Source organism: Leuciscus leuciscus (genome assembly GCF_965113295.1).
Source record: "Leuciscus leuciscus genome assembly, chromosome: 15".
Classification (NCBI taxonomy): Eukaryota; Metazoa; Chordata; class Actinopteri; order Cypriniformes; family Leuciscidae; genus Leuciscus; species Leuciscus leuciscus.
Genome location: NC_138739.1, coordinates 34,570,708 through 34,598,152, shown reverse-complemented (window position 1 = coordinate 34,598,152; position 27,445 = coordinate 34,570,708). Strand labels below are relative to the sequence as shown.

Genomic DNA, 27,445 nt, shown 5'->3' with positions numbered 1-27,445 from the left:
TCAAACCTCCGTTACTAACTCTGAAATGACGTTTTGGAATTAGCAACGGAGGCATGGGATTAGATGCGTAAGAAATTAGTCCTACATACAAGAGCGTTTTAATGACAAAAACTTTACAAACGTCTTGAAATACATAATCTGAACAATGTTTCGAGGTGTGGTAACTGTAGTATAGCGGAATAATTGACTTCAGGCCGTTGAATTATTAGAAAAATAATGCACACCCGAGGTGTAACGGCCACTCCGCTTCGCGTCGTGACCGCATTACCACCTCGGGTGTGGCATTATTTTTCTAATAATTCAACGGCCTGTCGTCAATTATTCCTTACATATTTGTTTCAGAGAAGTTTTTTTGTTTTTTTTTTGTTAAGAATGTTATTTAAGTGATTCCAGAAGTGCCTAGGGTTATTGAAATCACGAGAGAAGCAGTCTCTATAGTAATTAGATTTGGTATTCCTAGTTTCAGTTTTACATTTATTCCTTAACTGCCTATATATTGTCCCATCCGATTCATCTTTTGACAAATGATATTTAACCCACGCTTTATCCCTTTGTTTGAATAGTTGAAGTAAATTAGAATTTATCCATGGTAAATGTCTACCTTTGACTTTAATCGTTCTCACAGGAGCATGTTTATTAATTAAGGTTTTTACTTCAGTATAGAAGTTCCATGCCTCTCACAAGTGGAATTAGTTGAAGCCTGTCCCATCTAATATCTAATAGATCACGTATGTAATAATCAACATTAATAATTTTACATTGCCTTATTGTGATATATTTATAGGGGGAACTCTGTATTTTAAAGCTGCCGTCGGCACATTTTTTTTTATCGATATTCAGTGAAATTGACACTATAATCCGACAGAACAACATAAATAAGATGGTTTTAGAAAAAAACCCGAGCTTCTAACTCCACCTGGAGCGTGTTATTTGTTTTGCAAAAATCCACCGCTCCCGGATCATCGGGTCCAATCAGCGCAGGGGGGTGTGAGATCTGACTGTCAATCACAGGTCGTGCACACGCCACAGATCCCCCCTCACTCGCGCACGTTAATATCACATGCACACGCCACGCCTGAAGTTCGCCTGGAGATTGCATGAAGCGTGATGGCGGAGAGAAAATCTACTAACAAGCTTCCAATTCCTCGGTTATTGCTATCTATGGATAGATTAGCCAGGGCAGCCTACCTCCGAGTCCATGGTGTTGATAGATGCTGAAGAGACGGACACGTTCACAGAAAATCAGGTACACACGCACAGTGACGCACTGACGAGCACGACCTCGATGGGAGGGTGCTCGCTGGCAGTGGGGAGGGGCATGAGAGTTGTAAACATTCAAAATTTTGGCTAATCGACCCGATCTGCCAGACTTGCCGACTGCAGCTTTAATTTTCCAGATACAGAATATTATAGAACACTGTAAAAAAAAATTACATCCCCAAGTCAAAAATTTCAAGTGACCGATAACATCTACATTTTTCAATTAGTCTGACGTATTATTTCTCATTGAGCCAATGTTAACAGACTATTGCAACAAGAATTTCACTTGGGCCAATTGAAAAATTTAGATGTTATCGGTCACTTGAAGTTTTTGATTTGGGAGGGTTAGACATTTTTTACAGTGAATGGTCACTAAAGCAATCTGATAAAACACCCGATTTAATAATCCTATACGGATTGGAAACAAGGATCCAATCAAGCAAGGTAGAAGAACGGCCATCAACTCTCGTGGGTTCTTTAATTAATTGAGTAAGGCTTACACTGCCTAAAAGATTTCTATCACCTGACGAAGACCGATCCAACCAGTTATTATTAAAGTCACCCAATATGATCAGTTCGTTGTGTCTGTCAAGAGAATTAATAGTAGCCAAGATACCATTTAAGGAATCAGTGGGAGCAGAGGGAGGTCTGTAAATATTTCCCATAGTAAGCTGTTTGTTTTCATGAAAAATGATATTAGTCAAAAGACACTCAAAGTTAGTAGGCTCAACATTAGGAAAGACACACTCAGAGACCAGATTTGTATCAACATAAGTAGCAACACCTCCTCCTTTATATCAGCTCTATATAAAACATAATTATCAATTCCCACCTCATCATTAGTGATTCTATTATGAAGCCATGATTCAGAAATAGTGATTATATTAGGTTTATGTAAAGCAGCCCATTGTCACATGCCTGTCCTGTCTTGTGCTGCACATGGGTGTTTTGTTATTTTGGGCCATGTGCTCCTGTCTATAAAATATTCAAAAAAAAAAAAAAAAATTGTCTAGCCCCTCCCATCTTGTTATCTGATTATTGGTTTATTTGTCCCACCTGTCTGTCTCGTTACCCTCCTTGTTTGTTCCCCTATTTAGCCTCCCTGTGTTTGTAGTCCTGTGCTGGTTCGTTTGTCCGAGTTACCTGTTCCTGGTGTTTCCTTCCCACTGGCTATCTGTGTCTTGAGTTTTGTACTTTGTCTGTTAGTGTCTAATAAATCTCCTCTGCATTTGTATCCTCGTCTCTCGTTCACTGTTCCGTGACAGAACGAACCAGCCTACTATGTGGATACAGCGGAGTGAGATTTTTCCTCAGGAAGAGGAGAAAGGATCTTCTATTTCCTTATTAGAATACTTCGCCAGGTGCGCTCAAAGGACTTTGGAGGAGGAGAGGACCACGGCTGACGACAGTCAGCTGAAAGGAGAGCCTTCACCGCTGATCCCGAAACGGAGGAGAGGGAAGAACCCCTCCGTGACAGTTCCGGTGGTCCCAGTTCCGGTGGTCCCAGTTCTGGTGGTCCCGAAACGGAGGAGGAGAAGGAAGACTTCCTCCATGCCTCTTCCGGTGGTCCCGAGTCCGGTGGTCCCAGTTCCGGTGGTCCCGAGTCCGGTGGTCCCAGTTCCGGTGATCCCGAGTCCGGTGATCCCGAGTCTGGTGGTCCCAGTTCCGGTGGTCCCAGATCCGGTGGTCCCGAAACGGAGGAGGAGAAGGAAGACTTCCTCCATGCCTGTTCCGGTGATCCCGAGTCCGGTGGTCCCGAGTCTGGTAGTCCCAGTTCCGTTGGTCCCGAGTCCGGTGGTCCCAGTTCCAGTGGTCCCAGAACTCCCTATCATCAGTCCTGCCATGGCCAGGAGGGCCGTGCATCTCTTCTATGCTATAGTGGTACTACATGCGTGGAGGAGACACAGCACGTCTGCCGAGCCTGTGTCTTCGGACAAGATGGCCCAGCCCGAGACTGTTCACGTCACGTCTGCCCAGCCAGAGACTGTTCACGTCACGTCTGCCCAGCCAGAGACTGTTCACGTCACGTCTGCCCAGCCAGAGACTGTTCATGTCACATCTGCCCAGCCAGAGACTGTTCACGTCACATCTGCCCAGCAGGAGACTGTTCACGTCACGTCTGCCCAGCCAGAGACTGTTCACGTCACGTCTGCCGATCCAGAGACTGTTCCTGAGCCTATGTCTTCGGACAAGATGGCCGCCGCCGCCGAGCCTGTTCACGTCATGCTTGCCGAGCCTGGGTCTTCGGACAAGATGGCCGCCGCCGAGCCTGTTCACGTCACGCCTGCTGCGCCTGTGTCTTCGGACAAGATGGCCGCCGCCGAGCCTGTTCACGTCACGCCTGCCGAGCCTGTGTCCCCTGACAAGATGGCCGCCGTCGAGCCTGTGTCTGTTCCTGAGCCTGAGCCGGTGGTGCCAGTTCCAGTGCCTGAGCCGGTGGTGCCAGTTCCAGTGCCTGAGCCGGTGGTGCCAGTTCCAGTGCCTGAGCCGGTGTTCCTGAGCCGGTGGTGCCAGTTCCTGTTCCTGGGCCGGTGGTGTCTGTTCCTGGGCCGGTGGTGTCTGAGCCGGTGGTGTCTGTTCCTGAGCCGGTGCCTGTTCCCTGGCCGCCCGAGGGAAAGTCTGCTCCGCCCTGGCCGCCCGAGGGACAGTCTTATCCGCCCTGGCCGCCCGAGGGACAGTCTTCTCCGCCCTGGCCGCCCGAGGGACAGTCTTCTCCGCCCTGGCCGCCCGAGGGACAGTCTTCTCCGCCCTGGCCGCCCGAGGGACAGTCTGCTCCGCCCTGGCCGCCCGAGGGACAGTCTGCTCCGCCCTGGCCGCCCGAGGGACAGTCTGCTCCGCCCTGGCCGGTCGATGGACTGTCGTCTCCGCCCTGGTCGCCCGATGGACTGTCGTCTCCGCCCTGGCCTCCTGAACTTTGTGTGCCTCCCTGGCCTTCTGAACTGTCCATTCCCCTTGTCCCGCCCTGGTCTGTCCCTCCCGTCCCGCCCTGGTCTGTCCCTGTCCCGTCCCGCCCTGGTCTTATGGAGCGTCTGGTAGCCGCTCCGTAGGGAGGGGGTAATGTCACATGCCTGTCCTGTCTTGTGCTGCACATGGGTGTTTTGTTATTTTGGGCCATGTGCTCCTGTCTATTGTCTAGCCCCTCCCATCTTGTTATCTGATTATTGGTTTAATTGTCCCACCTGTCTGTCTCGTTACCCTCCTTGTTTGTTCCCCTATTTAGCCTCCCTGTGTTTGTAGTCCTGTGCTGGTTCGTTTGTCCGAGTTACCTGTTCCTGGTGTTTCCTTCCCACTGGCTATCTGTGTCTTGAGTTTTGTACTTTGTCTGTTAGTGTCTAATAAATCTCCTCTGCATTTGTATCCTCGTCTCTCGTTCACTGTTCCGTGACACCCATACCCTGAGAAGATCCATTTTAGTAGCAAGGCTTCTAATGTTGAGATTAATGACTTTTAACCCTTTAATTAAATCAATAACTCACAAATAAGTAGTAGGCATATAACAGAAAATGGGGTATAAGGAGCAGGTGGCGAGAAAAAACAATGTTAACACATTTAGACAAACAAAGAAAGATATAAAACAAAACAGACTAAACAAGCAAAACAAATAATCCATAATTGAGCAGTAACTATAAAGAATAAATGACTCGGGGAGTCTCAAAACCCACATAAATAAGAATGATTTTTTTCTAAAAATATAAATATTTTTACTTTATTTAATCATTTATCAGTTCCTAATGGTTTCACAGTGAATACATCAGATAAATCAATAACTAGACAAATTATGAGTAATGCATGTGACAAAGACAATTATATTCTGGAGTGCCAAACTAAAGACTCACATTAGCTACTCATAAGCAGAGCAAAAGGACAAACCAGATCAGGTCTTAGACTATCAACCAGCCATCAGAAGGGAAAATAATAATAATAATTAAAGCTGCAAGCAGCATTTATCGGGGTTCAAGCAGTTAAGGCCTTTAAGGCCTTTAAGCACACAAGCATCAAAAGACATTAAGTTTTATTTAGCAAGCATTTAACAACTGCCATCATAGATGAAAAAGTCAATTTACAGCCAATACAGGCAGTGTACCATAGGAAATATATGGTTTTAAAGCGTTTTTACAGTTATAGCACCTTTTTGCCTGAGTCTTCTTATAGTCTTGCCTGATCTCCACCACTTATATTAGTAGTACTCAAAGTGTGCCCATATATATATGTGTCAGATTTGTTGTAAATATGTAATTTTGATAAGGAGTTTAGACAATTATATTCAGTGGCGTAACGAGCCAACACCGGGCCCTTAAGTAGGATTATCAAGGCGGGCCCCTTGATGACGCAATTGATGACATTGATGTCGCAATGTCCGCGAGTAGGCTCCCATGAATAGGGCAGGATATATAAGAGATGAGATGACTAACAAAATCAGGAGTAGCTTACGCTCACCCAAAAAAAAACAACAACAGCGCACCATAACACATTGTTAGGCCTAGGTCCAAATACATAAAAAAGATGCTCTCTTACATTTTCCGAGCTTTCCTTTGTGCAACTGCAAAGTTGTCGATTAGATCTGGATTGTGCGCACAGGCATTCTCAATTGACCCTTTGCAGGGAGTTTGATTGACAGGTGATCTGACTAATCATAATCCGCCATTTTGCCTAACAAAGCAGTCAGGAGAGTTAGTAGATTAACATTGGAGGATTTAAATTTGAAAAACAAAGTGTACTGACGTCTTAGCACTTTAAAACAACATTCCTTTTATGTTTATTCATGTTTATTTTAATGCTATAAATTAACTAGAAGGAAGAGATGATCAGTTCACAAGCAGCTTTAACTGAGCCTCGAGTCTACAGCGATCTGTCAGACACATTAAAGAGTCACAAAACGGTATTTATTGTTTAAATGTCTCTAAAAAATTACTACATTTGAAAGGTGAGACTTTGTTTCATATCAAAAGTACTTGTCTGTCAGCGCGCAGTCTTTTCTCTGATCCGCAATGTATTTTTCACTGCGTGAGAACTTGGTGTGGTGTGAGAGTGGCGCCGCTTGTCAGACATAGCAACAGTAACTAAAGTGGGCGGGTCTTTGCGAACGGTCATTGACAGTATGGACGGGGATTCGCCAGTCCCAATTCAAAACAAATTTCATCACAATCCATCATTGTTCGTTTCAAACATGTGAGAGCATCAAAATGATCCATGGGTGAAATTGATTAGATTTAATTTATTTTTTTGTCAGTTCCTATCCTAATTTTGACATTTTGGCGTTATTGTTTAGCTATTTGCCTTTACCTTTTTTTGTTGTTGTCTCGATCGGACTAACGGCTTTGAAGATAACCACAATTTTTTAAAGCTCTAAATGACACTTACAAAAGTCATAAGGCGAAACCTGGCATGTTTGGTATTGTTGGTCTCGGCAAGGATTCAGGAGTCTAGGAGGTCACTCCTGTGAATAAAACACGGGCTTGAAACTTCTAAGGCTCCTTCAAGGCATTGTGCCAATGACGTATACTGAGTTTTTTGAGATGCACCAATGTTCTCATAGACTATCATGGCACCCTGGACAAAGACACTGCGTGCCAATTATCAGTAGACTAATGGTTGGGTGCGCTTATAGCTATTTTCATGATTTTTTCACTGTTATGGCGCCAACAAAAGGCCAATTGTTGCGATTTTTTTCAAGTGATCTCAGATTGAGCTCAGGAAGAAGTATCCCAAGTTTAGCAAAAAAATCTCTTTCTGTTCACAATTTATAACTGTTTTAGTAAAAGTGGCCCTGGTGCCATCAAATATTTTGGTTCCCCTTATCGACCGTTGATTGAAATTTTGAATTTTTTGGATGATTATTGATTGTCAGACTCCAGAGAATATTCTTGCAGTGGTTTGGTTCCGATCGGGCGAAAAACCTAGGAGAAGTTTGCAAAAATAGGTTTTTCAAAAAAATGCAATTTACTCGAAATTGGCGCCTGAAGGGCGAGCAAATCGGAGATAGCCATTTTGTCCGCCTTGAGCCAAGGATTCCAACGATATAAGACACTTGATCCTGGGACAAACGGTCTAAGAGTTGTGAGCGATTTAGTACTTTTGGTTGCTGTAGCGCCACCTATGGGCCAATTGGGGTCATATAGGTTGTCCCCAAATTGAGGCCTACCATCTGGCCAGGTTTCACGTCTCTAGGCCTTACGGTTTGTCCTGCACGATGCGTTTTACGAATCCTTACAATTACAATAGGGTTTCAGCATTTCATGCTTGAACCCCTAATAAGAATGAAGGCTTTTTGCCAGTTATAGCGCCACCTATGGTCCGATCTCCATGAAACTCTGCATGCTTCCTCACCATGTTCTGACACATATGCTCATCAATTTTTGTGAAGTTCTGAGTTTTCATTTGGGATTTATAGGCTTTTTAGTGTATTTTGCCACGCCCCTTTTCTAAATGACCCTGTTACAGCCACCCAAATGCAAAAGTTCAACTTTTTTTCGATAATTATTGATCTAGAGGGTCCAGAGAATTGTCCTAGACTGGTTTGGTTCCGATCGGGCCAAAAACCAGGGACTAGTTCGCAAAAGTAGGTTTTGGACAAAATCCGACATAGCAGAAAATTTTCCCTGCCTACATCCAAATCGGAGATAGCCATTTTGTCCGCCTTGAGCCAAGGATTCCAACGATATAAGACACTTGATCCTGGGACAAACGGTCTAAGAGTTGTGAGCGATTTAGTACTTTTGGTTGCTGTAGCGCCACCTATGGGCCAATTGGGGTCATACTCTGATAGGTTGTCCCCAAATTGAGGCCTACCATCTGGCCAGGTTTCACGTCTCTAGGCCTTACGGTTTGTCCTGCACGATGCGTTTTACGAATCCTTACAATTACAATAGGGTTTCAGCATTTCATGCTTGAACCCCTAATAAGAATGAAGGCTTTTTGCCAGTTATAGCGCCACCTATGGTCCGATCTCCATGAAACTCTGCATGCTTCCTCACCATGTTCTGACACATATGCTCATCAATTTTTGTGAAGTTCTGAGTTTTCATTTGGGATTTATAGGCTTTTTAGTGTATTTTGCCACGCCCCTTTTCTAAATGACCCTGTTACAGCCACCCAAATGCAAAAGTTCAACTTTTTTTCGATAATTATTGATCTAGAGGGTCCAGAGAATTGTCCTAGACTGGTTTGGTTCCGATCGGGCCAAAAACCAGGGACTAGTTCGCAAAAGTAGGTTTTGGACAAAATCCGACATAGCAGAAAATTTTCCCTGCCTACATCCAAGGGGTTCAGGGTTTCCCTGCCTACATTAGGGGTTCAGCATTTCATGCTTGAACCCCTAATAAGAATGAAGGCTTTTTGCCAGTTATAGCGCCACCTATGGTCCGATCTCCATGAAACTCTGCATGCTTCCTCACCATGTTCTGACACATATGCTCATCAATTTTTGTGAAGTTCTGAGTTTTCATTTGGGATTTATAGGCTTTTTAGTGTATTTTGCCACGCCCCTTTTCTAAATGACCCTGTTACAGCCACCCAAATGCAAAAGTTCAACTTTTTTTCGATAATTATTGATCTAGAGGGTCCAGAGAATTGTCCTAGACTGGTTTGGTTCCGATCGGGCCAAAAACCAGGGACTAGTTCGCAAAAGTAGGTTTTGGACAAAATCCGACATAGCAGAAAATTTTCCCTGCCTACATCCAAATCGGAGATAGCCATTTTGTCCGCCTTGAGCCAAGGATTCCAACGATATAAGACACTTGATCCTGGGACAAACGGTCTAAGAGTTGTGAGCGATTTAGTACTTTTGGTTGCTGTAGCGCCACCTATGGGCCAATTGGGGTCATACTCTGATAGGTTGTCCCCAAATTGAGGCCTACCATCTGGCCAGGTTTCACGTCTCTAGGCCTTACGGTTTGTCCTGCACGATGCGTTTTACGAATCCTTACAATTACAATAGGGTTTCAGCATTTCATGCTTGAACCCCTAATAAGAATGAAGGCTTTTTGCCAGTTATAGCGCCACCTATGGTCCGATCTCCATGAAACTCTGCATGCTTCCTCACCATGTTCTGACACATATGCTCATCAATTTTTGTGAAGTTCTGAGTTTTCATTTGGGATTTATAGGCTTTTTAGTGTATTTTGCCACGCCCCTTTTCTAAATGACCCTGTTACAGCCACCCAAATGCAAAAGTTCAACTTTTTTTCGATAATTATTGATCTAGAGGGTCCAGAGAATTGTCCTAGACTGGTTTGGTTCCGATCGGGCCAAAAACCAGGGACTAGTTCGCAAAAGTAGGTTTTGGACAAAATCCGACATAGCAGAAAATTTTCCCTGCCTACATCCAAATCGGAGATAGCCATTTTGTCCGCCTTGAGCCAAGGATTCCAACGATATAAGACACTTGATCCTGGGACAAACGGTATAAGAGTTGTGAGCGATTTAGTACTTTTGGTTGCTGTAGCGCCACCTATGGGCCAATTGGGGTCATACTCTGATAGGTTGTCCCCAAATTGAGGCCTACCATCTGGCCAGGTTTCACGTCTCTAGGCCTTACGGTTTGTCCTGCACGATGCGTTTTACGAATCCTTACAATTACAATAGGGTTTCAGCATTTCATGCTTGAACCCCTAATAAGAATGAAGGCTTTTTGCCAGTTATAGCGCCACCTATGGTCCGATCTCCATGAAACTCTGCATGCTTCCTCACCATGTTCTGACACATATGCTCATCAATTTTTGTGAAGTTCTGAGTTTTCATTTGGGATTTATAGGCTTTTTAGTGTATTTTGCCACGCCCCTTTTCTAAATGACCCTGTTACAGCCACCCAAATGCAAAAGTTCAACTTTTTTTCGATAATTATTGATCTAGAGGGTCCAGAGAATTGTCCTAGACTGGTTTGGTTCCGATCGGGCCAAAAACCAGGGACTAGTTCGCAAAAGTAGGTTTTGGACAAAATCCGACATAGCAGAAAATTTTCCCTGCCTACATCCAAATCGGAGATAGCCATTTTGTCCGCCTTGAGCCAAGGATTCCAACGATATAAGACACTTGATCCTGGGACAAACGGTCTAAGAGTTGTGAGCGATTTAGTACTTTTGGTTGCTGTAGCGCCACCTATGGGCCAATTGGGGTCATACTCTGATAGGTTGTCCCCAAATTGAGGCCTACCATCTGGCCAGGTTTCACGTCTCTAGGCCTTACGGTTTGTCCTGCACGATGCGTTTTACGAATCCTTACAATTACAATAGGGTTTCAGCATTTCATGCTTGAACCCCTAATAAGAATGAAGGCTTTTTGCCAGTTATAGCGCCACCTATGGTCCGATCTCCATGAAACTCTGCATGCTTCCTCACCATGTTCTGACACATATGCTCATCAATTTTTGTGAAGTTCTGAGTTTTCATTTGGGATTTATAGGCTTTTTAGTGTATTTTGCCACGCCCCTTTTCTAAATGACCCTGTTACAGCCACCCAAATGCAAAAGTTCAACTTTTTTTCGATAATTATTGATCTAGAGGGTCCAGAGAATTGTCCTAGACTGGTTTGGTTCCGATCGGGCCAAAAACCAGGGACTAGTTCGCAAAAGTAGGTTTTGGACAAAATCCGACATAGCAGAAAATTTTCCCTGCCTACATCCAAATCGGAGATAGCCATTTTGTCCGCCTTGAGCCAAGGATTCCAACGATATAAGACACTTGATCCTGGGACAAACGGTCTAAGAGTTGTGAGCGATTTAGTACTTTTGGTTGCTGTAGCGCCACCTATGGGCCAATTGGGGTCATACTCTGATAGGTTGTCCCCAAATTGAGGCCTACCATCTGGCCAGGTTTCACGTCTCTAGGCCTTACGGTTTGTCCTGCACGATGCGTTTTACGAATCCTTACAATTACAATAGGGTTTCAGCATTTCATGCTTGAACCCCTAATAAGAATGAAGGCTTTTTGCCAGTTATAGCGCCACCTATGGTCCGATCTCCATGAAACTCTGCATGCTTCCTCACCATGTTCTGACACATATGCTCATCAATTTTTGTGAAGTTCTGAGTTTTCATTTGGGATTTATAGGCTTTTTAGTGTATTTTGCCACGCCCCTTTTCTAAATGACCCTGTTACAGCCACCCAAATGCAAAAGTTCAACTTTTTTTCGATAATTATTGATCTAGAGGGTCCAGAGAATTGTCCTAGACTGGTTTGGTTCCGATCGGGCCAAAAACCAGGGACTAGTTCGCAAAAGTAGGTTTTGGACAAAATCCGACATAGCAGAAAATTTTCCCTGCCTACATCCAAATCGGAGATAGCCATTTTGTCCGCCTTGAGCCAAGGATTCCAACGATATAAGACACTTGATCCTGGGACAAACGGTCTAAGAGTTGTGAGCGATTTAGTACTTTTGGTTGCTGTAGCGCCACCTATGGGCCAATTGGGGTCATACTCTGATAGGTTGTCCCCAAATTGAGGCCTACCATCTGGCCAGGTTTCACGTCTCTAGGCCTTACGGTTTGTCCTGCACGATGCGTTTTACGAATCCTTACAATTACAATAGGGTTTCAGCATTTCATGCTTGAACCCCTAATAAGAATGAAGGCTTTTTGCCAGTTATAGCGCCACCTATGGTCCGATCTCCATGAAACTCTGCATGCTTCCTCACCATGTTCTGACACATATGCTCATCAATTTTTGTGAAGTTCTGAGTTTTCATTTGGGATTTATAGGCTTTTTAGTGTATTTTGCCACTCCCCTTTTCTAAATGACCCTGTTACAGCCACCCAAATGCAAAAGTTCAACTTTTTTTCGATAATTATTGATCTAGAGGGTCCAGAGAATTGTCCTAGACTGGTTTGGTTCCGATCGGGCCAAAAACCAGGGACTAGTTCGCAAAAGTAGGTTTTGGACAAAATCCGACATAGCAGAAAATTTTCCCTGCCTACATCCAAATCGGAGATAGCCATTTTGTCCGCCTTGAGCCAAGGATTCCAACGATATAAGACACTTGATCCTGGGACAAACGGTCTAAGAGTTGTGAGCGATTTAGTACTTTTGGTTGCTGTAGCGCCACCTATGGGCCAATTGGGGTCATACTCTGATAGGTTGTCCCCAAATTGAGGCCTACCATCTGGCCAGGTTTCACGTCTCTAGGCCTTACGGTTTGTCCTGCACGATGCGTTTTACGAATCCTTACAATTACAATAGGGTTTCAGCATTTCATGCTTGAACCCCTAATAAGAATGAAGGCTTTTTGCCAGTTATAGCGCCACCTATGGTCCGATCTCCATGAAACTCTGCATGCTTCCTCACCATGTTCTGACACATATGCTCATCAATTTTTGTGAAGTTCTGAGTTTTCATTTGGGATTTATAGGCTTTTTAGTGTATTTTGCCACGCCCCTTTTCTAAATGACCCTGTTACAGCCACCCAAATGCAAAAGTTCAACTTTTTTTCGATAATTATTGATCTAGAGGGTCCAGAGAATTGTCCTAGACTGGTTTGGTTCCGATCGGGCCAAAAACCAGGGACTAGTTCGCAAAAGTAGGTTTTGGACAAAATCCGACATAGCAGAAAATTTTCCCTGCCTACATCCAAATCGGAGATAGCCATTTTGTCCGCCTTGAGCCAAGGATTCCAACGATATAAGACACTTGATCCTGGGACAAACGGTCTAAGAGTTGTGAGCGATTTAGTACTTTTGGTTGCTGTAGCGCCACCTATGGGCCAATTGGGGTCATACTCTGATAGGTTGTCCCCAAATTGAGGCCTACCATCTGGCCAGGTTTCACGTCTCTAGGCCTTACGGTTTGTCCTGCACGATGCGTTTTACGAATCCTTACAATTACAATAGGGTTTCAGCATTTCATGCTTGAACCCCTAATAAGAATGAAGGCTTTTTGCCAGTTATAGCGCCACCTATGGTCCGATCTCCATGAAACTCTGCATGCTTCCTCACCATGTTCTGACACATATGCTCATCAATTTTTGTGAAGTTCTGAGTTTTCATTTGGGATTTATAGGCTTTTTAGTGTATTTTGCCACGCCCCTTTTCTAAATGACCCTGTTACAGCCACCCAAATGCAAAAGTTCAACTTTTTTTCGATAATTATTGATCTAGAGGGTCCAGAGAATTGTCCTAGACTGGTTTGGTTCCGATCGGGCCAAAAACCAGGGACTAGTTCGCAAAAGTAGGTTTTGGACAAAATCCGACATAGCAGAAAATTTTCCCTGCCTACATCCAAATCGGAGATAGCCATTTTGTCCGCCTTGAGCCAAGGATTCCAACGATATAAGACACTTGATCCTGGGACAAACGGTCTAAGAGTTGTGAGCGATTTAGTACTTTTGGTTGCTGTAGCGCCACCTATGGGCCAATTGGGGTCATACTCTGATAGGTTGTCCCCAAATTGAGGCCTACCATCTGGCCAGGTTTCACGTCTCTAGGCCTTACGGTTTGTCCTGCACGATGCGTTTTACGAATCCTTACAATTACAATAGGGTTTCAGCATTTCATGCTTGAACCCCTAATAAGAATGAAGGCTTTTTGCCAGTTATAGCGCCACCTATGGTCCGATCTCCATGAAACTCTGCATGCTTCCTCACCATGTTCTGACACATATGCTCATCAATTTTTGTGAAGTTCTGAGTTTTCATTTGGGATTTATAGGCTTTTTAGTGTATTTTGCCACGCCCCTTTTCTAAATGACCCTGTTACAGCCACCCAAATGCAAAAGTTCAACTTTTTTTCGATAATTATTGATCTAGAGGGTCCAGAGAATTGTCCTAGACTGGTTTGGTTCCGATCGGGCCAAAAACCAGGGACTAGTTCGCAAAAGTAGGTTTTGGACAAAATCCGACATAGCAGAAAATTTTCCCTGCCTACATCCAAGGGGTTCAGGGTTTCCCTGCCTACATTAGGGGTTCAGCATTTCATGCTTGAACCCCTAATAAGAATGAAGGCTTTTTGCCAGTTATAGCGCCACCTATGGTCCGATCTCCATGAAACTCTGCATGCTTCCTCACCATGTTCTGACACATATGCTCATCAATTTTTGTGAAGTTCTGAGTTTTCATTTGGGATTTATAGGCTTTTTAGTGTATTTTGCCACGCCCCTTTTCTAAATGACCCTGTTACAGCCACCCAAATGCAAAAGTTCAACTTTTTTTCGATAATTATTGATCTAGAGGGTCCAGAGAATTGTCCTAGACTGGTTTGGTTCCGATCGGGCCAAAAACCAGGGACTAGTTCGCAAAAGTAGGTTTTGGACAAAATCCGACATAGCAGAAAATTTTCCCTGCCTACATCCAAATCGGAGATAGCCATTTTGTCCGCCTTGAGCCAAGGATTCCAACGATATAAGACACTTGATCCTGGGACAAACGGTCTAAGAGTTGTGAGCGATTTAGTACTTTTGGTTGCTGTAGCGCCACCTATGGGCCAATTGGGGTCATACTCTGATAGGTTGTCCCCAAATTGAGGCCTACCATCTGGCCAGGTTTCACGTCTCTAGGCCTTACGGTTTGTCCTGCACGATGCGTTTTACGAATCCTTACAATTACAATAGGGTTTCAGCATTTCATGCTTGAACCCCTAATAAGAATGAAGGCTTTTTGCCAGTTATAGCGCCACCTATGGTCCGATCTCCATGAAACTCTGCATGCTTCCTCACCATGTTCTGACACATATGCTCATCAATTTTTGTGAAGTTCTGAGTTTTCATTTGGGATTTATAGGCTTTTTAGTGTATTTTGCCACGCCCCTTTTCTAAATGACCCTGTTACAGCCACCCAAATGCAAAAGTTCAACTTTTTTTCGATAATTATTGATCTAGAGGGTCCAGAGAATTGTCCTAGACTGGTTTGGTTCCGATCGGGCCAAAAACCAGGGACTAGTTCGCAAAAGTAGGTTTTGGACAAAATCCGACATAGCAGAAAATTTTCCCTGCCTACATCCAAATCGGAGATAGCCATTTTGTCCGCCTTGAGCCAAGGATTCCAACGATATAAGACACTTGATCCTGGGACAAACGGTATAAGAGTTGTGAGCGATTTAGTACTTTTGGTTGCTGTAGCGCCACCTATGGGCCAATTGGGGTCATACTCTGATAGGTTGTCCCCAAATTGAGGCCTACCATCTGGCCAGGTTTCACGTCTCTAGGCCTTACGGTTTGTCCTGCACGATGCGTTTTACGAATCCTTACAATTACAATAGGGTTTCAGCATTTCATGCTTGAACCCCTAATAAGAATGAAGGCTTTTTGCCAGTTATAGCGCCACCTATGGTCCGATCTCCATGAAACTCTGCATGCTTCCTCACCATGTTCTGACACATATGCTCATCAATTTTTGTGAAGTTCTGAGTTTTCATTTGGGATTTATAGGCTTTTTAGTGTATTTTGCCACGCCCCTTTTCTAAATGACCCTGTTACAGCCACCCAAATGCAAAAGTTCAACTTTTTTTCGATAATTATTGATCTAGAGGGTCCAGAGAATTGTCCTAGACTGGTTTGGTTCCGATCGGGCCAAAAACCAGGGACTAGTTCGCAAAAGTAGGTTTTGGACAAAATCCGACATAGCAGAAAATTTTCCCTGCCTACATCCAAATCGGAGATAGCCATTTTGTCCGCCTTGAGCCAAGGATTCCAACGATATAAGACACTTGATCCTGGGACAAACGGTCTAAGAGTTGTGAGCGATTTAGTACTTTTGGTTGCTGTAGCGCCACCTATGGGCCAATTGGGGTCATACTCTGATAGGTTGTCCCCAAATTGAGGCCTACCATCTGGCCAGGTTTCACGTCTCTAGGCCTTACGGTTTGTCCTGCACGATGCGTTTTACGAATCCTTACAATTACAATAGGGTTTCAGCATTTCATGCTTGAACCCCTAATAAGAATGAAGGCTTTTTGCCAGTTATAGCGCCACCTATGGTCCGATCTCCATGAAACTCTGCATGCTTCCTCACCATGTTCTGACACATATGCTCATCAATTTTTGTGAAGTTCTGAGTTTTCATTTGGGATTTATAGGCTTTTTAGTGTATTTTGCCACGCCCCTTTTCTAAATGACCCTGTTACAGCCACCCAAATGCAAAAGTTCAACTTTTTTTCGATAATTATTGATCTAGAGGGTCCAGAGAATTGTCCTAGACTGGTTTGGTTCCGATCGGGCCAAAAACCAGGGACTAGTTCGCAAAAGTAGGTTTTGGACAAAATCCGACATAGCAGAAAATTTTCCCTGCCTACATCCAAATCGGAGATAGCCATTTTGTCCGCCTTGAGCCAAGGATTCCAACGATATAAGACACTTGATCCTGGGACAAACGGTCTAAGAGTTGTGAGCGATTTAGTACTTTTGGTTGCTGTAGCGCCACCTATGGGCCAATTGGGGTCATACTCTGATAGGTTGTCCCCAAATTGAGGCCTACCATCTGGCCAGGTTTCACGTCTCTAGGCCTTACGGTTTGTCCTGCACGATGCGTTTTACGAATCCTTACAATTACAATAGGGTTTCAGCATTTCATGCTTGAACCCCTAATAAGAATGAAGGCTTTTTGCCAGTTATAGCGCCACCTATGGTCCGATCTCCATGAAACTCTGCATGCTTCCTCACCATGTTCTGACACATATGCTCATCAATTTTTGTGAAGTTCTGAGTTTTCATTTGGGATTTATAGGCTTTTTAGTGTATTTTGCCACGCCCCTTTTCTAAATGACCCTGTTACAGCCACCCAAATGCAAAAGTTCAACTTTTTTTCGATAATTATTGATCTAGAGGGTCCAGAGAATTGTCCTAGACTGGTTTGGTTCCGATCGGGCCAAAAACCAGGGACTAGTTCGCAAAAGTAGGTTTTGGACAAAATCCGACATAGCAGAAAATTTTCCCTGCCTACATCCAAATCGGAGATAGCCATTTTGTCCGCCTTGAGCCAAGGATTCCAACGATATAAGACACTTGATCCTGGGACAAACGGTCTAAGAGTTGTGAGCGATTTAGTACTTTTGGTTGCTGTAGCGCCACCTATGGGCCAATTGGGGTCATACTCTGATAGGTTGTCCCCAAATTGAGGCCTACCATCTGGCCAGGTTTCACGTCTCTAGGCCTTACGGTTTGTCCTGCACGATGCGTTTTACGAATCCTTACAATTACAATAGGGTTTCAGCATTTCATGCTTGAACCCCTAATAAGAATGAAGGCTTTTTGCCAGTTATAGCGCCACCTATGGTCCGATCTCCATGAAACTCTGCATGCTTCCTCACCATGTTCTGACACATATGCTCATCAATTTTTGTGAAGTTCTGAGTTTTCATTTGGGATTTATAGGCTTTTTAGTGTATTTTGCCACGCCCCTTTTCTAAATGACCCTGTTACAGCCACCCAAATGCAAAAGTTCAACTTTTTTTCGATAATTATTGATCTAGAGGGTCCAGAGAATTGTCCTAGACTGGTTTGGTTCCGATCGGGCCAAAAACCAGGGACTAGTTCGCAAAAGTAGGTTTTGGACAAAATCCGACATAGCAGAAAATTTTCCCTGCCTACATCCAAATCGGAGATAGCCATTTTGTCCGCCTTGAGCCAAGGATTCCAACGATATAAGACACTTGATCCTGGGACAAACGGTCTAAGAGTTGTGAGCGATTTAGTACTTTTGGTTGCTGTAGCGCCACCTATGGGCCAATTGGGGTCATACTCTGATAGGTTGTCCCCAAATTGAGGCCTACCATCTGGCCAGGTTTCACGTCTCTAGGCCTTACGGTTTGTCCTGCACGATGCGTTTTACGAATCCTTACAATTACAATAGGGTTTCAGCATTTCATGCTTGAACCCCTAATAAGAATGAAGGCTTTTTGCCAGTTATAGCGCCACCTATGGTCCGATCTCCATGAAACTCTGCATGCTTCCTCACCATGTTCTGACACATATGCTCATCAATTTTTGTGAAGTTCTGAGTTTTCATTTGGGATTTATAGGCTTTTTAGTGTATTTTGCCACGCCCCTTTTCTAAATGACCCTGTTACAGCCACCCAAATGCAAAAGTTCAACTTTTTTTCGATAATTATTGATCTAGAGGGTCCAGAGAATTGTCCTAGACTGGTTTGGTTCCGATCGGGCCAAAAACCAGGGACTAGTTCGCAAAAGTAGGTTTTGGACAAAATCCGACATAGCAGAAAATTTTCCCTGCCTACATCCAAATCGGAGATAGCCATTTTGTCCGCCTTGAGCCAAGGATTCCAACGATATAAGACACTTGATCCTGGGACAAACGGTCTAAGAGTTGTGAGCGATTTAGTACTTTTGGTTGCTGTAGCGCCACCTATGGGCCAATTGGGGTCATACTCTGATAGGTTGTCCCCAAATTGAGGCCTACCATCTGGCCAGGTTTCACGTCTCTAGGCCTTACGGTTTGTCCTGCACGATGCGTTTTACGAATCCTTACAATTACAATAGGGTTTCAGCATTTCATGCTTGAACCCCTAATAAGAATGAAGGCTTTTTGCCAGTTATAGCGCCACCTATGGTCCGATCTCCATGAAACTCTGCATGCTTCCTCACCATGTTCTGACACATATGCTCATCAATTTTTGTGAAGTTCTGAGTTTTCATTTGGGATTTATAGGCTTTTTAGTGTATTTTGCCACGCCCCTTTTCTAAATGACCCTGTTACAGCCACCCAAATGCAAAAGTTCAACTTTTTTTCGATAATTATTGATCTAGAGGGTCCAGAGAATTGTCCTAGACTGGTTTGGTTCCGATCGGGCCAAAAACCAGGGACTAGTTCGCAAAAGTAGGTTTTGGACAAAATCCGACATAGCAGAAAATTTTCCCTGCCTACATCCAAATCGGAGATAGCCATTTTGTCCGCCTTGAGCCAAGGATTCCAACGATATAAGACACTTGATCCTGGGACAAACGGTCTAAGAGTTGTGAGCGATTTAGTACTTTTGGTTGCTGTAGCGCCACCTATGGGCCAATTGGGGTCATACTCTGATAGGTTGTCCCCAAATTGAGGCCTACCATCTGGCCAGGTTTCACGTCTCTAGGCCTTACGGTTTGTCCTGCACGATGCGTTTTACGAATCCTTACAATTACAATAGGGTTTCAGCATTTCATGCTTGAACCCCTAATAAGAATGAAGGCTTTTTGCCAGTTATAGCGCCACCTATGGTCCGATCTCCATGAAACTCTGCATGCTTCCTCACCATGTTCTGACACATATGCTCATCAATTTTTGTGAAGTTCTGAGTTTTCATTTGGGATTTATAGGCTTTTTAGTGTATTTTGCCACGCCCCTTTTCTAAATGACCCTGTTACAGCCACCCAAATGCAAAAGTTCAACTTTTTTTCGATAATTATTGATCTAGAGGGTCCAGAGAATTGTCCTAGACTGGTTTGGTTCCGATCGGGCCAAAAACCAGGGACTAGTTCGCAAAAGTAGGTTTTGGACAAAATCCGACATAGCAGAAAATTTTCCCTGCCTACATCCAAATCGGAGATAGCCATTTTGTCCGCCTTGAGCCAAGGATTCCAACGATATAAGACACTTGATCCTGGGACAAACGGTCTAAGAGTTGTGAGCGATTTAGTACTTTTGGTTGCTGTAGCGCCACCTATGGGCCAATTGGGGTCATACTCTGATAGGTTGTCCCCAAATTGAGGCCTACCATCTGGCCAGGTTTCACGTCTCTAGGCCTTACGGTTTGTCCTGCACGATGCGTTTTACGAATCCTTACAATTACAATAGGGTTTCAGCATTTCATGCTTGAACCCCTAATAAGAATGAAGGCTTTTTGCCAGTTATAGCGCCACCTATGGTCCGATCTCCATGAAACTCTGCATGCTTCCTCACCATGTTCTGACACATATGCTCATCAATTTTTGTGAAGTTCTGAGTTTTCATTTGGGATTTATAGGCTTTTTAGTGTATTTTGCCACGCCCCTTTTCTAAATGACCCTGTTACAGCCACCCAAATGCAAAAATTCAACTTTTTTTCGATAATTATTGATCTAGAGGGTCCAGAGAATTGTCCTAGACTGGTTTGGTTCCGATCGGGCCAAAAACCAGGGACTAGTTCGCAAAAGTAGGTTTTGGACAAAATCCGACATAGCAGAAAATTTTCCCTGCCTACATCCAAATCGGAGATAGCCATTTTGTCCGCCTTGAGCCAAGGATTCCAACGATATAAGACACTTGATCCTGGGACAAACGGTCTAAGAGTTGTGAGCGATTTAGTACTTTTGGTTGCTGTAGCGCCACCTATGGGCCAATTGGGGTCATACTCTGATAGGTTGTCCCCAAATTGAGGCCTACCATCTGGCCAGGTTTCACGTCTCTAGGCCTTACGGTTTGTCCTGCACGATGCGTTTTACGAATCCTTACAATTACAATAGGGTTTCAGCATTTCATGCTTGAACCCCTAATAAGAATGAAGGCTTTTTGCCAGTTATAGCGCCACCTATGGTCCGATCTCCATGAAACTCTGCATGCTTCCTCACCATGTTCTGACACATATGCTCATCAATTTTTGTGAAGTTCTGAGTTTTCATTTGGGATTTATAGGCTTTTTAGTGTATTTTGCCACGCCCCTTTTCTAAATGACCCTGTTACAGCCACCCAAATGCAAAAGTTCAACTTTTTTTCGATAATTATTGATCTAGAGGGTCCAGAGAATTGTCCTAGACTGGTTTGGTTCCGATCGGGCCAAAAACCAGGGACTAGTTCGCAAAAGTAGGTTTTGGACAAAATCCGACATAGCAGAAAATTTTCCCTGCCTACATCCAAATCGGAGATAGCCATTTTGTCCGCCTTGAGCCAAGGATTCCAACGATATAAGACACTTGATCCTGGGACAAACGGTCTAAGAGTTGTGAGCGATTTAGTACTTTTGGTTGCTGTAGCGCCACCTATGGGCCAATTGGGGTCATACTCTGATAGGTTGTCCCCAAATTGAGGCCTACCATCTGGCCAGGTTTCACGTCTCTAGGCCTTACGGTTTGTCCTGCACGATGCGTTTTACGAATCCTTACAATTACAATAGGGTTTCAGCATTTCATGCTTGAACCCCTAATAAGAATGAAGGCTTTTTGCCAGTTATAGCGCCACCTATGGTCCGATCTCCATGAAACTCTGCATGCTTCCTCACCATGTTCTGACACATATGCTCATCAATTTTTGTGAAGTTCTGAGTTTTCATTTGGGATTTATAGGCTTTTTAGTGTATTTTGCCACGCCCCTTTTCTAAATGACCCTGTTACAGCCACCCAAATGCAAAAGTTCAACTTTTTTTCGATAATTATTGATCTAGAGGGTCCAGAGAATTGTCCTAGACTGGTTTGGTTCCGATCGGGCCAAAAACCAGGGACTAGTTCGCAAAAGTAGGTTTTGGACAAAATCCGACATAGCAGAAAATTTTCCCTGCCTACATCCAAATCGGAGATAGCCATTTTGTCCGCCTTGAGCCAAGGATTCCAACGATATAAGACACTTGATCCTGGGACAAACGGTCTAAGAGTTGTGAGCGATTTAGTACTTTTGGTTGCTGTAGCGCCACCTATGGGCCAATTGGGGTCATACTCTGATAGGTTGTCCCCAAATTGAGGCCTACCATCTGGCCAGGTTTCACGTCTCTAGGCCTTACGGTTTGTCCTGCACGATGCGTTTTACGAATCCTTACAATTACAATAGGGTTTCAGCATTTCATGCTTGAACCCCTAATAAGAATGAAGGCTTTTTGCCAGTTATAGCGCCACCTATGGTCCGATCTCCATGAAACTCTGCATGCTTCCTCACCATGTTCTGACACATATGCTCATCAATTTTTGTGAAGTTCTGAGTTTTCATTTGGGATTTATAGGCTTTTTAGTGTATTTTGCCACGCCCCTTTTCTAAATGACCCTGTTACAGCCACCCAAATGCAAAAGTTCAACTTTTTTTCGATAATTATTGATCTAGAGGGTCCAGAGAATTGTCCTAGACTGGTTTGGTTCCGATCGGGCCAAAAACCAGGGACTAGTTCGCAAAAGTAGGTTTTGGACAAAATCCGACATAGCAGAAAATTTTCCCTGCCTACATCCAAATCGGAGATAGCCATTTTGTCCGCCTTGAGCCAAGGATTCCAACGATATAAGACACTTGATCCTGGGACAAACGGTCTAAGAGTTGTGAGCGATTTAGTACTTTTGGTTGCTGTAGCGCCACCTATGGGCCAATTGGGGTCATACTCTGATAGGTTGTCCCCAAATTGAGGCCTACCATCTGGCCAGGTTTCACGTCTCTAGGCCTTACGGTTTGTCCTGCACGATGCGTTTTACGAATCCTTACAATTACAATAGGGTTTCAGCATTTCATGCTTGAACCCCTAATAAGAATGAAGGCTTTTTGCCAGTTATAGCGCCACCTATGGTCCGATCTCCATGAAACTCTGCATGCTTCCTCACCATGTTCTGACACATATGCTCATCAATTTTTGTGAAGTTCTGAGTTTTCATTTGGGATTTATAGGCTTTTTAGTGTATTTTGCCACGCCCCTTTTCTAAATGACCCTGTTACAGCCACCCAAATGCAAAAGTTCAACTTTTTTTCGATAATTATTGATCTAGAGGGTCCAGAGAATTGTCCTAGACTGGTTTGGTTCCGATCGGGCCAAAAACCAGGGACTAGTTCGCAAAAGTAGGTTTTGGACAAAATCCGACATAGCAGAAAATTTTCCCTGCCTACATCCAAATCGGAGATAGCCATTTTGTCCGCCTTGAGCCAAGGATTCCAACGATATAAGACACTTGATCCTGGGACAAACGGTCTAAGAGTTGTGAGCGATTTAGTACTTTTGGTTGCTGTAGCGCCACCTATGGGCCAATTGGGGTCATACTCTGATAGGTTGTCCCCAAATTGAGGCCTACCATCTGGCCAGGTTTCACGTCTCTAGGCCTTACGGTTTGTCCTGCACGATGCGTTTTACGAATCCTTACAATTACAATAGGGTTTCAGCATTTCATGCTTGAACCCCTAATAAGAATGAAGGCTTTTTGCCAGTTATAGCGCCACCTATGGTCCGATCTCCATGAAACTCTGCATGCTTCCTCACCATGTTCTGACACATATGCTCATCAATTTTTGTGAAGTTCTGAGTTTTCATTTGGGATTTATAGGCTTTTTAGTGTATTTTGCCACGCCCCTTTTCTAAATGACCCTGTTACAGCCACCCAAATGCAAAAGTTCAACTTTTTTTCGATAATTATTGATCTAGAGGGTCCAGAGAATTGTCCTAGACTGGTTTGGTTCCGATCGGGCCAAAAACCAGGGACTAGTTCGCAAAAGTAGGTTTTGGACAAAATCCGACATAGCAGAAAATTTTCCCTGCCTACATCCAAATCGGAGATAGCCATTTTGTCCGCCTTGAGCCAAGGATTCCAACGATATAAGACACTTGATCCTGGGACAAACGGTCTAAGAGTTGTGAGCGATTTAGTACTTTTGGTTGCTGTAGCGCCACCTATGGGCCAATTGGGGTCATACTCTGATAGGTTGTCCCCAAATTGAGGCCTACCATCTGGCCAGGTTTCACGTCTCTAGGCCTTACGGTTTGTCCTGCACGATGCGTTTTACGAATCCTTACAATTACAATAGGGTTTCAGCATTTCATGCTTGAACCCCTAATAAGAATGAAGGCTTTTTGCCAGTTATAGCGCCACCTATGGTCCGATCTCCATGAAACTCTGCATGCTTCCTCACCATGTTCTGACACATATGCTCATCAATTTTTGTGAAGTTCTGAGTTTTCATTTGGGATTTATAGGCTTTTTAGTGTATTTTGCCACGCCCCTTTTCTAAATGACCCTGTTACAGCCACCCAAATGCAAAAGTTCAACTTTTTTTCGATAATTATTGATCTAGAGGGTCCAGAGAATTGTCCTAGACTGGTTTGGTTCCGATCGGGCCAAAAACCAGGGACTAGTTCGCAAAAGTAGGTTTTGGACAAAATCCGACATAGCAGAAAATTTTCCCTGCCTACATCCAAATCGGAGATAGCCATTTTGTCCGCCTTGAGCCAAGGATTCCAACGATATAAGACACTTGATCCTGGGACAAACGGTCTAAGAGTTGTGAGCGATTTAGTACTTTTGGTTGCTGTAGCGCCACCTATGGGCCAATTGGGGTCATACTCTGATAGGTTGTCCCCAAATTGAGGCCTACCATCTGGCCAGGTTTCACGTCTCTAGGCCTTACGGTTTGTCCTGCACGATGCGTTTTACGAATCCTTACAATTACAATAGGGTTTCAGCATTTCATGCTTGAACCCCTAATAAAAAAAATATTAAGCATAATATTAAAGCAGAAAAGTCAAGACAGATCAACTGCTGTCCAAACGGTATCAATAAACAATCAAGCCTTCAAAACGAGCAATATGGCCTATCAATACAGTTGAGTAGCAAATTTAAATAAAACAACAAAGCCCAAAACTGCAACGCATAGTAAGGAAAAACACCAGTGAATTCTAATTGCAGGAAGGAGTGATATTGCATAGTCTCTGGCTTCATCAGCTGAGGAGAACATTTTCCTACCTCCCTCCTTCGCACTGATGGAAAGTCTTGCAGGAAACAGTAGCGCAGGCTTAAGTCCAAGTTTATAAAGGTCCGACATAACTTCACGATACTTTGATCGCTGTTCCATTACTTCGGGAGTGTATGTTCCACGGTACTGAAGCCTTCCCCTTCTAGCTCTGGCTTCACGTATGATAGTCACTTTCTGCTGGTACCTTAGAAGGCGTATAATAACTGGCCGAGGCCGCTGACCTGGGCTCGGTTTAGCAATGAGAACACGATGAGCCATGTCACAATCCGGCAGAGAACCCAGAACACCCTCACCGAACACTTCTATTAGAAGCCCAGAGAAGAAGGAGGTGGGCTGTCCGCCCTCAATTGATTCAGGTAGGCCGAGTAGCCTAATATTGTTGCGGCGGCTACGTGATTCCAGATCAGCCACTTTAGCCAGCAATTTAGCGTTATTTGCCGACAATGAAACACAGGAAGTTTCCAAAACTGAAATACGCTCATCTTGTAGATCGGCATTGTTCTCAAGTGCTGACATTTTCTGAGCATGATCATACAAAGTCTTTTGCATACAGTCAAGTTTAGTTTCGTGCGAAGAGAAAGAAGCTTTAAAATCCACAGCGATTGATTTCCTGAGATCGTCCAGGAGGCAAGAAAGAGTCGCCGCATTAAAGGGATACTCCACTTTTTTTGGAAATAGGCTCATTTTACAACTCCCCCAGAGTTAAACAGTTGAGTTTTACCGTTTTCGAATCCATTCAGCCGATCTCCGGGTCTGGGGGTCCAACTTTTGGCATAGCTTAGCATAATGAATTGAACCGGACAAGACCATTAGCATCTCTCTCAAAAAAAATAACAAAGAGTTTCGATATTTTTCCTATTTAAAACTTGACTCTTCTGTAGTTACATCGTGTACTAAGGCCGACGGAAAATGAAAAGTTGTGATTTTCTAGGCTGATATGGCTAGGAACTATACTCTCATTCCTGCGTAATAATCAAGAAACTTTGCTGCCGTACCATGGGTGAAGCAGGCGTAATGATATGACGCAGTGTAAACATTGCATATCAGTGCCAAATTTTCCAAACTTCACATGAAATAGACAGATATATTAATTTGACTACTCCAGGTACACCACAAAACACTATACATAATCGACTGCACAGGTCCAGTTTTAGATTCTGCGTATGCAACCATGTAATTATTTTTTTTTTGCACTCCTTTGGTAAGGTTTTTCTACTCAGCACTCACATTGAGATAAATCACACCCATTTACCTCATAGAACCAAAAGTATGTCTGCAACATGTCTATAATACTACTGTACACAGATGAGCAAAAACATTGACCACATGCCTAATTTGCTGTTGGTCCCTCCGCGTGCTGCCAAAACAGCGCCGACCCACCGAGGCATGGACTCTACAAGACCCCTGAAGGTGTCCTTTGGTATATCTGGCACCAAGACATTAGCAGCAGGTCATTCGAGTCCTGTAGGTTGTGAGGTGGAGCTGCCGTGGATCGAACTTGTTGGTCCAGCACATCCCACACATGCTCAATTGGATTGAGATCTGAGGATTTTGGAGGCCAGGGTAACACCTTGAACTCTTCATTATGTTCCTCAAACCCTTCCTGAACAATGTGTGCATTGTGGCAGAGTGTATAATGCTGCTGAAAGAGGCCACTTCCACCAGGGAACTACACTGTCATGAAGGGGTGGACCTGGTCTGCAACAGCGTTCCGGTAGGTGGCACGTATTAAATTGACGTCCACATGAATGGCCAAACCCAGGGTTTCCCAGCAGAACATTTTCCAGAGAATCACACTCACTCCACCGGCTTGTCATCGTCCTACAGTGCATCCTGGTTTCATTACCTGTAATTTTTTACATTATCATTTTTATTATGTAAAAAAAAAAGGGACTCATTGGACCAGCCGTCCTTCTTCCACTGCTCCAAGATCCAGTTTCGACGCTCAAGTGCCCATCGCATCATAGCACTGAAACTGCGCTCGTTAAAATCACAAATGATTTACTTTTAGCTTCTGACCAAGGCTGTATCTCAATACTAGTTTTACTTGATCTTAGTGCTGCGTTCGATACTATAGATCATACAATACTCTTAGATCGACTACAAAATTATACTGGTGTTCAAGGACAAGCACTAAGCTGGTTCAAATCATACCTATCTGACCGCTACCATTTTGTCTATTTAAATGGAGAAAAATCGATCATAACTCCAGTAAACTATGGAGTGCCGCAGGGATCTGTATTAGGCCCTCTGTTATTTTCAATATATATGATGCCACTTGGAAATATTATAAGGAAACATGGAATTAGTTTCCATTGTTATGCTGATGACACTCAAATATATATTTCATCACGGCCGGATGAAAACGCTACATTTTCCAAATTGACAGAGTGTGTTAAAGATATAAAAGATTGGATGACGCGTAATTTTCTTTTATTAAATCCAGACAAGACAGAGGTAATACTTATCGGTTCAAAAAACCGCCCACAAAACCTCGCACAATACAACTTTAACATCATAGGATGTCCTGTTACTTTATCCTCTACAGTAAAAGACCTGGGTGTTATACTCGATTGCAACCTGTCTTTTGAAAATCATATTTCTTATGTTACAAAAACAGCCTTTTTCCACCTTAGAAACATTGCTAAGC

At 43.8% G+C, this 27,445-nt stretch overlaps 2 protein-coding genes across 3 annotated transcripts in view; both read left to right on the top strand.

Moving 5' to 3' along the window:
- The window catches only part of LOC309475493 (adhesion G-protein coupled receptor G7-like), a 57,523-nt gene that overhangs the window by 11,179 nt on the left and 18,899 nt on the right, over positions 1-27,445 (top strand). The gene's annotated exons all lie outside the window — the stretch shown is intronic.
- On the top strand, positions 2,599-26,334 carry LOC309474935 (uncharacterized protein; the record flags this gene model as incomplete). Its single annotated transcript, XM_082137553.1, has 3 exons — positions 2,599-3,183; positions 3,361-3,750; positions 26,101-26,334. The coding sequence occupies exons 1-3, from the start codon at positions 2,812-2,814 to the stop codon at positions 26,332-26,334; spliced, it is 996 nt and encodes a 331-aa protein (XP_081993679.1). The 5' UTR covers positions 2,599-2,811.